General features: G+C 37.5%; 1 protein-coding gene across 1 annotated transcript; it reads right to left on the bottom strand.

Moving 5' to 3' along the window:
* Positions 1–113: 113 nt before the first annotated feature.
* On the bottom strand, positions 114–13,043 carry LOC131779585 (matrilin-2-like). The gene is made up of 9 exons (XM_066172057.1): positions 12,989–13,043; positions 6,006–6,095; positions 5,780–5,847; positions 4,369–4,546; positions 3,364–3,593; positions 2,191–2,385; positions 1,311–1,720; positions 811–993; positions 114–245 (listed from the first exon to the last, which is right to left on the bottom strand). Exons 3-8 carry the CDS (start codon positions 5,832–5,834, stop codon positions 817–819), a joined length of 1,245 nt encoding a protein of 414 aa, XP_066028154.1. The 5' UTR covers positions 5,835–5,847; positions 6,006–6,095; positions 12,989–13,043; the 3' UTR covers positions 114–245; positions 811–816.
* Between the last annotated feature and the right edge of the window lie 256 nt (positions 13,044–13,299).

The raw sequence follows: 13,299 nt of genomic DNA, 5'->3' as shown, positions 1-13,299 counted from the left end.
GAAAAGACGAAGAGAGGAAGGGAGAGAGAGATAAAAGGGTGAAACACTGAGTCGGAAAAATGTTTTGGTGGAAGTTGTTCTGAAAAACGAGTTCAGTGGAGATATTTTCAGAATCTCTTTGTCATATAATTTTATTGTTTCCTGACAACACCGCACTAATTCACATGAATCTAAACCTTAGCTTTTTTAACCCTGGGATTTAATGAGACACCGCTATGTTTCTTCACAAGTTACTTCAGTATAACCTGCAATTATAAAAGTATCAACGTTAGAACAAGTCTGTTGCACTGACAACAACAAGAACATCAGCAACATAAACAACAATTGCAATTGACGAGGAGGGTGTTTTTTTTATGAGGATTTTGACCAACAACTTTGAAATCCAGAACCAGTGTTTTTCAGTGTCTTTTATGTGTGTTACTCCGTATTTGTTTTAAAGTTAAATCTAAACAAGCAGGAATCGACTCCCATGAGTGTCCTTCATTTTTTTTCTATTTATTTATTTATTAATTTTTTTTTTGGGAGGGGGGATCATGAACGGAGAAGAATGTTTTTGTCCAAGGCTATAGTAGGGGCATAAAGAGATTACAACGATTAGGCATATCTCCCATTTGTGTTTTGATAAAAAGGATTAAGAATTTACTTCGTGCTTGATAATTTGATTAATACAGATATGTTTTAGTTTTTTGGGTGATATCTTCGATGAGGTCAATCTCACGTGCACCATTTTTATTGTATCAGTTATGGAAAGAATTATGAAATAGACCTATAGAACTAAATATGAGGTTATATAAAAGTAAAAAATCTTACTCTTGGTTACTGAAGTTTTCTTTGGGCACAGGAGATCTTTACGATATCTGTGATCTTGGACACAAGTGCGTCAAAGTTGTCCACTTGAAGGACATTGCCGTTGTTGCCCATCGCAATCTCTTTTAATTCTTTATTATCCACTAACTTACCAACTCCAATGGCGATCACCTTTACGTTTCCCTTCTGATTGAAAAAAAATGCTTATGCTTATTGCTTATGTTCAATTTAATTATCTGGCGAAAGCCTCTCTCTCGCAGGGGGAGAGGGGGGGAGATATGGAAATTTAACGTTTCATACCTATAACGTTTTGAGTTGTTGGGGTTACATATGCGAGGAGAAAAGGCTGGCTTTTTAAAGGCAATACTAACTGAACGACACTAATGCTCATTTTATATTCATTTGTATCGGGTAAGAGTCACAATAAGATGATATTAGCATCTTAGATAAAGAGATCTGGAATTTGGGGCCTACGTGCTATTTAAATTCGAGAATCTCAATACCTTAAATGGCTCAAGGACTTTAGAATATGGAACGGATCTCGAGCTCGTCTTTCCATCAGTGATGACCAAAAGTACATGAGGTACACCGGGCCTCATGCCATTTTTATAATTCAGAAGTTCTTTTTCAGCTGTAGCCAAGGCCACATCAGTCCTAGTCCCTCCTGGTTTATACTTCAGGGCTTCAATAGCTTTTTTCAAATCATTGGCGTTCATCGCTTCTTTGGACTTTAAATTCCAGTCCAGGTATGCTTTGTGGTTGTAATGGATGACACCCACGTGAACCATGCTATCGTTCACGTCCATTTTGTCAACAAGTTGAAGCAAAAAGTTCTTTACTTTCCCGAAATTTGCACGGCGCACACTACTAGACGAGTCAATAATGATACCAACATCCATGATCATATCACAATCTGGTAAATGAGAAAAAAACGACTCTTAGAATGAACTGTTTGGCGTATTGCGGCATTAGGAGATCAGCGGTTTCGCCTTCACTTGCGTGATTGCATCGCGTGACAAATACCCGTGACTGTACATCGGCTGTGTCTACGTTGCGGACAAAAGGATCACGCAAAAATTAGCAGGTAGTATCTGAGACTGTCACAAAAGTCACGGAATTATAATAAACATCACTTAGATACATCGATACCGCTTTTCACCCTTTGATCCCTTAGAGTTACTAGCGCCTAATATCTCCTTACTATATCACCCCTGAATCAAAAATTAAGGTCATGAGAATGAAGGAAATGATCACCAACTAAATGTAAAGAAGTTCCTGATTGCAAAACAAATTCTCCTTGTCAGCTCCCAAGGAAGTGTATAGGGTACAGTAGGTAGAATATACATACTGAACTTAGCGTGAAGAGGGCTAAACTTAGCTTACAGTTGCATTCCTGGCTGTTGCAGGGGGCGACCTCCTCGTTATCACCAGAACATAACCGTCCATTTCCTTGGGGTGCAGGATTAGTGCATGACCTCTCACGGACCATTTCTCCTCCACCACATGTCTTGCTGCACTCACTCCAATCAGACCACTCGGTGAACCCCCCATCAATATCAGGGGTTTGAGGGCCAGGGTCTAAAGTAAGAGTGAAAGGATAGACCAATAGCACTTACATCGTTAAAACCCTCGGTAAGAAATGTGAGCGAAAGTTCACCTGGGACAGGTGTTTTACCAGCACATGCGGAACAAGGACTAGTGAGACTAGCTGCGTGAAACAAACCATCGGTTCACATAGTGTCTGATCTTCTAATTTCAAGCGATGTTTTCCTCTGAAAATATTCTTAAATCAGTTGGGACCCAAGCTTCCTAGCAAACAGATCACTGAGAACTCTTATGGGGGAATATTAAAATTCACATGGCAACCAGGTGGACAATCAGACATGGTTTGATGCTACTCTGGTTTACAGATTTAATGAATGTAACCGAAGAAGTTACAATTCATAGACCCAACGTTTCGATACTCCTGTCTAGTTCCTTCATCAGGGGTGATCTAAACGCTGCAACAAGAGGTCCTTTTATATGATCAGGAAGGACCTCTCGTTGTAGCGTTTAGATCACCCCTGATCTTCTTCGGATACTTTCATTAAATCTGTAAACCAGAGTAGCATCAAACCATGTCTCTTATGGGGGTATTGATCATTTGTGGTTGGAAGTACCGAGAAGAATTGACTGCAAACAAGAAAAATGTAAGTGACCGTTATTTTCCCTTTAAATGGCTGCTCTTGGTTTCTCGCAAGTGTATCGAACGATTTTCCCACACTCTTATGAAAACCTCACGTGTTCGTCTAAATATTGCAAAAATAGGGGAAGGAGTTAAGCTTAGATAAGAATCTCTTTTTACTTTACATTGGTATTCTGTCAGTTATAGATGAAGTTAGTCTTTGCCGCTCCTCTCCCTACGCCCTCTTGTACTGATACTTTGTGGCAGTGGGTCGGAACTTCAAGATTATGCATGCAGGACCAACAGCCACGTGTCCGTCAAAATGAAAACCAAAACAAAAAAAGTTTTTTTTTTAATCTAGAAAAAAACTTGAGACTTCTATTCAAACTTACTGTCTGTCAGTCTATAAATGTAGTTGGTTTTCTGCTTCCCAACACATTCTTGGAGTGATTTTTTGTCGCAGTCAGTTGGATCTTGAAGACCCATGATGCAACTATCACTCGAGCCATCGCGGTTGAAGTTCAGCTCTGCATTTGGGCCGCTCCAACACTCGCCGTAAAACTGTAGACCAAATACTGTGTATCCTTTCTTTTTAGCTTTTTCCGCACATCGACATGCCAGACTAAAAAGAATCACAACGAATCCTAAATGTTAATGTAAAGATGGCTTCATAGGAGATTATATAATAAGCTGAATTACCATTAACCCTTTACAACCAATCAGTATTCATATAATCCGTACTGTTCTCTGTACATTTACTAAGGTTCTGACAAGGAGAATTTATCGAACAATCAATAGTTTTTTTGGTTGGTGATCATTTCCTTTACTCTCATGACAATGTTTGATTCAGTGGTGATAATGTAAGGAGAAATTAGATGCTAGTCACTCTTAGCCCCTTATTATATAAAACAAATAGATCCCATGTTGCCGTGCGCCTGTTCAGTTATCTATCATAGATGACGTCATCATATGGAAAGAACATCAGTGCCACACCCACAAATTTGTTCTTACCTCATTTTGACTTCGTTTGTGATCTATTAAACCTGTGCCCTTCCTTTTTTTCAATTAACGAAAAACAATTATGAGACGAATTCTAAGTTAGACGCAGAAAAAAAAATTGCAAAAAGCGAAGAAACTTCCTTTGTAGTGCGGTGCGGTTAAGCTTAAGAATGAACACCGTCATTATAACATAAACTACAGAAAACAACAGTCCAACCCTTGATTATGACATTCTGGTGATGTTTTGTGATCTTCACGACAGAAAACATCAAAAATTCCCCATGAAAACAGAACGCCGGTGCGCGGGTCATAATCAGACTAAAACACTATGCAGCCACCTTTATTGAAACATGTGTTGCTTGCTTTCATCGGACTAAAAAAATCATCAAAGCTATTACCTATGGGTTGATTCTGTCCATCGGTGCCAGTTCAGCCGGTAGCCTTTCTCATGATACTTGCTTTTACTGTCCCTGTCGTTTAGAAGCATCTCAGGGAGAGTCCGGGAAGGTTTGATGTTGTCCTTAAAGCATCCGATTTTCTCCCATTCTCGACTGCATGTCTTAAATTGGTTTTGACCTGTGATAAATGGAGCGATTTTCGATTGAAATTCTGAGCTGACATTTGATAATAGAAATATTGCCCTAATTGGTGTAATCACTGGTTCCTTATGATCGATATCTTATCCACTGATGCAGCAATACGTGATGCAAATAACCATGAAAATATGTACAAAAGAAATACTGGTTCTTATTCCTTTCTGTATGTTTTTTCCAGCATGATGATTGTCTTCTGTTTGAGCAGCTGTCACTAGGGATTTCAATTTCGACTTTCCCATTAATTTCAGCAAATTTAGAAAAGATCATGCGTGTTATGATTATATACATTATTGTTTAGAATTATCCCTAGAAGTGCTCAATACAAATGTGAACCAATTTAATTTCCTGTTTTAAAAAACCAGTCAATCAACTGTCTTTTAACACATGTCTTGTTGAAAAAACAACACCGAGTTATTACATCAGACATATTTGTTCTTCTGTTCAGTTTCATTTGACGATTTAATCATCATGTTCATCTTCGAGGCATTGCTTAATTAACTGAGATTTTTTAGGTTTTTTTTTTTAACAAATAATAAAGGTTAGAAGAAAGATCTACCTCAAAAGTGGTTGGCTTTTAGATAGAAACAGAACTGAGACAGAAGTTCGTTCCGCGTAAAGTAAATTTTTGTTCTTCTTTGAATGAAGGAGACTTCCATCTCAAAATCAAACGTGGTATTTCACTGTTATTTTCGGTAGGTTCCCAAGATATCAATGAGTGAGATAAGATTTAGAAAAAAAAGAGAACTGATTGTATCGATTGTTGATTGATTAGCAAAATAGTTCCGTTTGCTTGAAGGCTAACCTTTGTCAAAAAAGAATCATACAACTCAAGTTATTTTGAGATGCTCTTTCGATGCTTAGCCGCTTTTCAGTTGTTCGATACTGCGCGTAGAAGTTGGGTTGTAACCGTTTTTGCAGCAAAAATCTGAATTAAAAAATCCAATAATTATTCGTAACACTTCTTGTTATCAAAGAACTTGTTTGCCAAGTCACTTGAACGAAATTCCCAACGATCTTTGCTTCCCCTAACGAGAATCACTTGTAAGTTGTTCCAAAAGAAAAATTCTCTTAAAAACTATGACTTAAGTTTTCAGGAAGAAGGAGGTTTGAAAAAAAAACTACTTCCGATAGAACCTTTTGTTCATTCGGCGGATTGGAAGGCGAGCCTTTATTATGTTTACAGTTGTAACGAAATAATATGTTGCAAACCTACCCTGGACGTGTAGAGTATAAAGGGCAAAAACGATTACGGCCAAGAGAATTTTCATGTTCTGTGTTGACCTGTAAGAATAAAACTGTAACTTAGAAACATTTTCTTGTGTAAATGAATTATACAGGCATAAAGTTAGTGTTCAATTGAATTGCTAAATTACCTAAGATCATTTCTGGCTGATGAAAAAATGTTAGTACGTCTTCTATTCCTTAAGAATATTTCTTACCTTGATACAAACTTTGACGTTTCGTTGTTGCAAGCTTTGGCTAAGTGGACCCTCTTTCGTTGCGAGTCGTCTTTTATACCCTAATTGACTCTTACGATAAGGAAAAATATCTATTATGTTAACCAAGAACAAATATTTATCAATATTAACGATTGCTTTTTTTGCTTTTTTTTTGTGGAGTTTCCACGAGAGATAATGTTTGCTTTAATCGGAAATTAAAATCGCTAGTTATAGTTGAGAAGATCCTTCTTTGAGACATAATTCGCTGAGCTGGTAATGACTGAAAATGATCAGTTGTACCAACAATAACCAGAAAACAATCTTCAACGCGTTTGTATAGTGATGCCTAAAAATCATGCATGTAGACGGAGTTGCGCAAGAATTTCTTGAGCCGGAAAAAAAAAGCGAAAAGGAGAATTGTGGTTGAATTTTCATCACGTAAAAATATTTTACGGACAACAATATTGCTCGTGCAAGAATTGGCACAGGAAGTTCTTGTGCTGCATGAACGTGTTAGCGGCTACAAGATGGAAATTGAAGCTTATCATCGATCACGTATAAGCATTATAACTCGCACGAAACGGCTGTTTGAGAAGACTACTAAGACAATAAATGGAATTTAAAACATCTCTAATGTTTTTGCTCTATTCATTTTTCGTTAGTAAGACACCTACGCTTTCTTCTACTGTCTCCGCTGAACACATTACTCAGGCTGCTTCTCACAATCAATCGTTAAACTTCCGATAGAAAGCGAATAATGAAGAAGTAAACAACTTGAAACAAAACTGAGAATGCATGTTTAATCAGTCGATTTAGTACACAATGGGGTTATTTGGTTTTCTTTGTTGTAATTGTTGAGGCGAGGATTCAATTTTTTTAAAATTTCTTGCCCACAATCATGTTTCATCGATACTACTGACAAACAGCTAAACATATTTTGATTGCAGAAACTGAATTCGCTTTTATGAGCAAGAGTACGCTCGACGTAAAATTGATTACAAATTCCGCTTTTATTTTGAGTATTTTCGAATATGAATTAGACAAAAAACAAACATAAACAAAAGAAAACTTACTGTTTAACTAGCAATCTGGTAAGGCTGTTTCATTTTAATTAAAAAAGTTAATTTTCTTTTATGTGTTCCTTAGCGCAATTTAGTTTGTATTTGCTCATTACTGATAACTATCAATTCTGTTGAACTAAAATAGTTTACTCTTCGAAAGTATTTCTATCCATTTGTTACCTAAATTTCTATCCCTTGTTTCGTTTATTCGTCTTAGCATGCACGGTGTTTTAAGCTCATGATAATAAAAATGAAAAAAAAAAATGTGGTTTCCTTCTGCCCCTGACGAAATAATGCGTCATAAACAATTCCCCGCCTAGTTTCTTGAATTTTCAACACGAAAAGTGACTTTGCTTTTGTGTTGCCATCCTCACCCATCGCCGCTGAGGTTTTCTTTCTTTGGCAGAGTTTCTGATTTTCATAAGAAAAAAAGGAGCACGTTCGTAGCCGACTAGAAACTTGGAAACCACTGCATCCTGTGAAGAGAGGAATATTCTTAGAAGTTGAGAATCATCCTTGACCCCCACCGCATGCCTCAATACTAGATTGCGTGAAAAATCTTGCATTTTTTCTATCATTTACCGGTAGGGCAAAATAAAAAGTTTGATACAGTCACGTCATGCTATTTTCATCTGAAAACTCAGCCTTTTCTGCGAAATTCCGATAGCAAGTCTCCCCCCCTCCCCTTCCTCGAGTTATGAGCCCCTTGCATATAGACCTATCTACCTGTGAACAACATTTTCATCCCGGTTACAAGACTCTCCTTTCATAAGCTCCTCCCATCCTCTTTTCCGGTTTACATATTCATCCATGCAGCTCTTTTGTAAACATGTCCTCCACCCACCCACTCCACCCATCCGCACTCTGTTTTCATCCAAGACAATATCATTTCGAAGATGAAATTCAGCGGCGAAGTTGACTTGACAATCTAATCGGTACCCTGGTCGAGACACAGTATGAACCCCCCCCCTCCCACCCCTCTCTTCCCCTTTGAAATATCTCGACTATGCCCCTGTAAAATCCACACAAATCCATCTTTGTTGCTAGTTTCTTTGCTATTGTCTCTTGACTATTTTTGTCATAGTTTCTTACGCAACACAAATGCATTGGCGCATGCGCAGGAGGCATGTCCTTCGTATGTTTGGGGTTCGAATAAAATGTCTGTTACGTTGTTTATCTGAACCACAACAATTTTTCTATCTTTCCGTGTTTATTTCATGTAGAGTTTTGTACAATGTAAAAAACTTAGGGTGTTCGTTTAAATTTTTGAAAACTTATAGAAGAGTGCATGATAATTAATCGTAGGTGTCTAAATAGTTTGCAAACCCGCATTGCGTTATAACCTTACGTCTGTATCTTATACCAAAAATAAGTGCTTTGCTTTTAACAACGTCATAAACATGAATGGAAATTGTTTCCTTTTGTGTAAGAAGAGTAAAGGATGGCGCACTCCAGCTATAACCAGTCTACAAGAAAATATCAGTTGATATCTCTTGCCAGTCTACCAGTGTTACGCAAAGAGGCAAATCTACCAGAGGTTATATAAAAGACCTCAAACAATCATGCGCTCCTAAAGATTCACGACTAAATAATGGAAAAAGCAAACTCCAGCTTTAACCAATCTACCCTGTGTTAAGTAAAGACGTTTCGACTTGATCAGAAATCGATCGAGCGAAACCGTGAAACATCTGAGGCAACAAATATCCAAGTTAAACAATTACACGCAAGCGCAACTTTATTAAGATTTAATGAGAGTGGATAAGCCCGTTCAAAAATAAATCCCACGATCTGAACAAGGACTTAATTAATAGAACTATTTTTTCCATGCGTACGTATCGTTTCAGTTTATCTCCTCAGTCCTTAATTAACGGATTAACCCTTTAATCACTCTTAAGATAGGATTGGCAATGCCTCTGATACCGTCCTTTCCTCGTTATCAAGATTAAAACCAATGATCTAGCAGATGATTTTATCTTTTCTCGTGACCCGTTTGATGCATGGTATTTTGACATTGTGGAGAAAAGTTTTGTTATTTATCAGTTCTTGGAGCTAATAGTTTAGGTCAAGCGCCTGACCCAGCGCCAACGAAGCTCAAGAATTGGCAACCATTTATCGCTTTGCACAGCAAAATTTGTGAAATTTGCGAAACGATTTTTCTTCTGAGAAATCTTCCTGTGATAGAGGTCCAGACCACTGAAATCTTGAAACAGCGAACGGGACTTTGAGCGCAATGCTCTACAAGTTTGGTTTGACCTACGTAATAGCTTTGGGAATTTTAGGCAACCTTTTTGAACATAGAGATAAAAGTCCCGTTCCCAGTGTCAAGATGTTAGAAATATATGGCTATATCGCAAAAGGATTCCAGACGAACCACCGTTTTGCACTTGCCAAGAATTATTTTTTATAAGCGTTTAACTTTTTTTTTTAATTTCTAAGACAAAATTGCCTTGGACTCGACTTTTACGTTTCGTCATTATTCAACGAGGTACAGTGAAAGATGACAGCTCATTTAGAACCTTGAAAATCATAATTACGTTCGTCCTTGTGACAAATAAACTTCCTCACAATGAACAGCCAAATTTAGTGGACTTCACCTATGTATTCTTTCGTTCAATGATTTTGTTTTCAACATCATCATTCAGATGTCTTAGAAACTGTCTGAAACATTTTTCCAAAATACATCCCTTCCGTCATTGCAGTGATAGTTAATGATGATTGAAGTGTTACTAAGAGACGGTTCACGATTCCGTATGGAATTTCTTATTCACTATTTTGAAAAGAACAATTAAAAAATCTCATTTTGCAACCGGAATTAATGATTTTCCACTGAACTTGAATAAGTTTTCCAGTGTTTCTTTCTTTGCTCTAAATAACCTTACAAATGTATCATTTACAAAACACTTGAAATTCTAAATTCTCGTTAAATCTCGAACTTCGTTTCTAAAAATGTTAAGTTAAACATGCAGTTTTGTTTGATCTTCTTCTCAAGGAAATATTTTTGACTTCATTGCAATCAAACAAATATTAACATGGTTCTCAGGTGCCAATGTCCTAACTTAATATGTTAATTTTTGTAACAGCTTTTTTACACGAATTTTCAATCACTGACCATTCTTAAAAGCTGTTTAAGGTTTTGGATAACTTCATACGTGCATTAGTTGTTTTAGAATCACTTCTAGAGATTGAATTCAAACGAAATCCGTTCTCAAAATCAGCGAGGTATGACAATTCAGAAGTTTTTTTTTTAAGTCTTTGAGTTATCTTCATCGTATTGAGATTCATACAAGACCACATGACAAGAACCGTTGGATAACTCTCTGAGTAAGCTAGGAAATTGAAATTTTTGCTCGGACCAACGGGTTACGTTAAATATGCAGGACAACTTCAAGTTGTCAAAACGTTCGTCATTGCCGCTTACATCAGTCCCTTTCAGGACTAACCTCACTTGGACTATCCCTCTATGGGATCAACTGGAAATTTCTCCTGGGCTCAAAATATTTGCTAAATTTCGAGAGCTTCCTGTAAGATTTATATCTTAAAAAGCAGAAACTGCGTCGAGAAAAGGGTAAGATAACATGGCGCGATGAAAGAAATGTCGCAACATCTGTTGATATCGAGAAAGATGTTTTTTGGGGACTCAGAATTTTTTCTTTGTCCCACGCTCGTGGCAAGACGAAAATGCATCTCTCACTATTTCTTTACCGAGCTCAAAACTTGCCATCTCCCTTATTCTATTTACAAATCTATTGATATCGACAACTCTAATTCTCTCTCACAGGATGAAAAGGCGCACAGCAACGATCACGTTCATCATCTTGTCAACCATTTCTTTGACACAAGGTAAGTCAGCCAGATAACGGCTTAAAGTTGCAAATTAAGACTCGCTCTTGAATGCGGTCAAATGGTAGTAGTGTTCTTTTGGTGGGATTAAGCCAGTGTGTGAGAGAGCTTCCTGTCATTCAGTCTTGCCTGTTGTATGCTGGACTGTTCGAAATATCAAGTCCGTTTTCTGTTTGTGTTGGTGAGACACATGAAATAAATTTTGGTTTCAGTGATCACCATACGCTTAGGCGTTATTTTAAAACCCAAATCCAAACATATCTATGTAGGTTTGCTAGCGTCTAGTTTCATTCTACTTTTCGTACTGTCCAACGACTTCCGTTTTAGTTGGGTTGGGCCTGGATCGCCTTTGGTTCGCCTGCTGTTCATTCCATTTTTGTCAGCCAGAACTTTACTCCGGTTGCTAAGTAAGGGAAATACTACCTGTAGATCTAGACTCTGGTTTATCTCTGTAAATGTGATTTTAACCCTAAACGTTTTTTTGACCCTTTTCCTCTACGTATCAAGAAATGACCCATTGTTCCGGGTCAACTTTTCCAAACAAAAGTCCTGAGTAATTGGTAGTCCTGAGGGACTTTGGCCGAAGGGAGGCGGAAAAGCTCGTAACTGATCGAGAAAATTATCGGAGTGGAAATTTTGCTGCACTGGGGGAGTGGGTAGTGTAAATATGAATTAGTAAAATCAATCTCCATTGGTGTACCCAGGGGTAGACTTGACCCTCGTTTAGCGCATTGAGCCAAAGGTTCGCAAATTCAGAAATAATTAAATTTATCCGTATTGCAGTGACTAATTTAAACCACCTCTCTCTATATGTAAGTCAAGTCGCCTGGTTTTTACCAGTCAGTTTTTTCAACCTACAAATATATTTTTGGTCTTACTACTGATGTTAAATGCAATCGAAAGTGACGGTTTTCTGTGGAGAGCCTCGAGGCGATTGAAGACCTTGTTTCTGGCGCACAGCTGTTTTCAAACGAGGCATTCATCGTTTTTAGAACCAGCATGTTTACCTAACACGAGGATCCTTCTTTGCAAAGGCGCCGAATTCGTGTAACTATATTGATGATACAAGATATACTGATCAAAGCAATGATTTCTAGTTTTTGCGAGAGCATGTATTTGAGTTATTTTCGTTTTCAATCAAACGCGTGGCAAGATGAGGGTGTGATATTTTTTCTCTCACAAGTCTCACAATGAAGAAGGTGCGAGTTTTTTTATTTATCATTTACAAAAAAAGCAGGTCCTGCTTAAAAGTAAGTCTCTCTTATTAAAAACTACCAGAGTTTTACAGCGGATTTTAACAATCTTTGTTAAAAGTAAGGAGCTGTCAACAGCTTCTCCAAATTTTTCGCAGAGAGCAGGCGCTGGCGCACAGCTGTTTACTAATGAGGTGCTGACTTTCTGGAATCAACAAGTCTACCTAAGAAGAGGATTCCTTCATTTAGGTACTTTGAGACTGCTTGAAGTTGAAGTGACCGTTCTACTTTTAAAAAAGGAAAAGCAGATCTTGCTCGTACAAGAATTTTCTAAAAACTGTTGTGACGCTTGCGACGAAAGAGGAAACTTCGAGGGGTGTCGCTATGCGTGTTTTCTAAGTGTCGCTGATGTGGGACTACTTTACCGGTCGTAATGAAACCACGAAAACCAAGATGACTATTAACGGTGTTTATTTAGATCACGGTCACGATCACGATCGTAAACTGAAATTGCAATAATATTATAACGAAAGCATGAATCTAATTGAATTGGTGCGAAAGGCATGAAAGAAACGCTTTACGTGCTTATGTCGATAACGCGATTAAAATAACAACAATCAACGTGAATTAACATAAACAAATCATAAAAGGCTAAATTAAAACTACTCGAGATTCAAAGATCGGCTACACGATGACCATTTGCAGCTGATTAACAGCCCAAAGACTAAAATGTGGGCGTTACTGTGTGAGCGTCTAGTTATTTCAAAATACTCCTTGATTTCAAGATAATTAGTTGTACTGTTGTACAACACAGTACATATGTGCGCTATCGCCCAAGGTAAAAAACTAAACTTAAACATATTGAAATAAAACTAACAAAATCACTTACATATCGGTCCCGCTTGTGCCAAAGGTTTGGAACGAAAGAACGAAGTTGCTGCTGTTCAAGGTGAAATCTTACGAAACTCTGGCTTATAGGGACGCTAATTTAGCTTTTATATGCGCGAGGTGACGCTAAAATATCCGATTACAAACCAATAGGGAAAAAGATAAACATTGTAACTACGATCGTAACTAGGCACACAAATTAAAGTAATTGACAATTGATCTAATCAAAAAAAAAAAAAAGGCTGTTATTTGTTCGATATCCTTAACAACTGTCAAAACTGAATCTAGAAATGTTTTTAGAATGAAATACTG

The sequence above is a fragment of the Pocillopora verrucosa genome, chromosome 9 (genome assembly GCF_036669915.1).
Source record: "Pocillopora verrucosa isolate sample1 chromosome 9, ASM3666991v2, whole genome shotgun sequence".
Classification (NCBI taxonomy): domain Eukaryota; kingdom Metazoa; phylum Cnidaria; class Anthozoa; order Scleractinia; family Pocilloporidae; genus Pocillopora; species Pocillopora verrucosa.
This window is presented reverse-complemented; position numbering and strand designations above follow the sequence as displayed.

Coding starts and splice junctions, on each gene's coding strand:
- LOC131779585 (XM_066172057.1), bottom strand. CDS start 5,834: ATGAAAATTCTCTTGGCCGTAATCGTTTTTGCCCTTTATACTCTACAC. Junction 4,547..5,779: donor TTATACTCTACACGTCCAGG/GTAGGTTTGCAA, acceptor CATTTATCACAG/GTCAAAACCAATTTAAGACA. Junction 994..1,310: donor AAGTCCTTGAGCCATTTAAG/GTATTGAGATTC, acceptor TTTTTCAATCAG/AAGGGAAACGTAAAGGTGAT.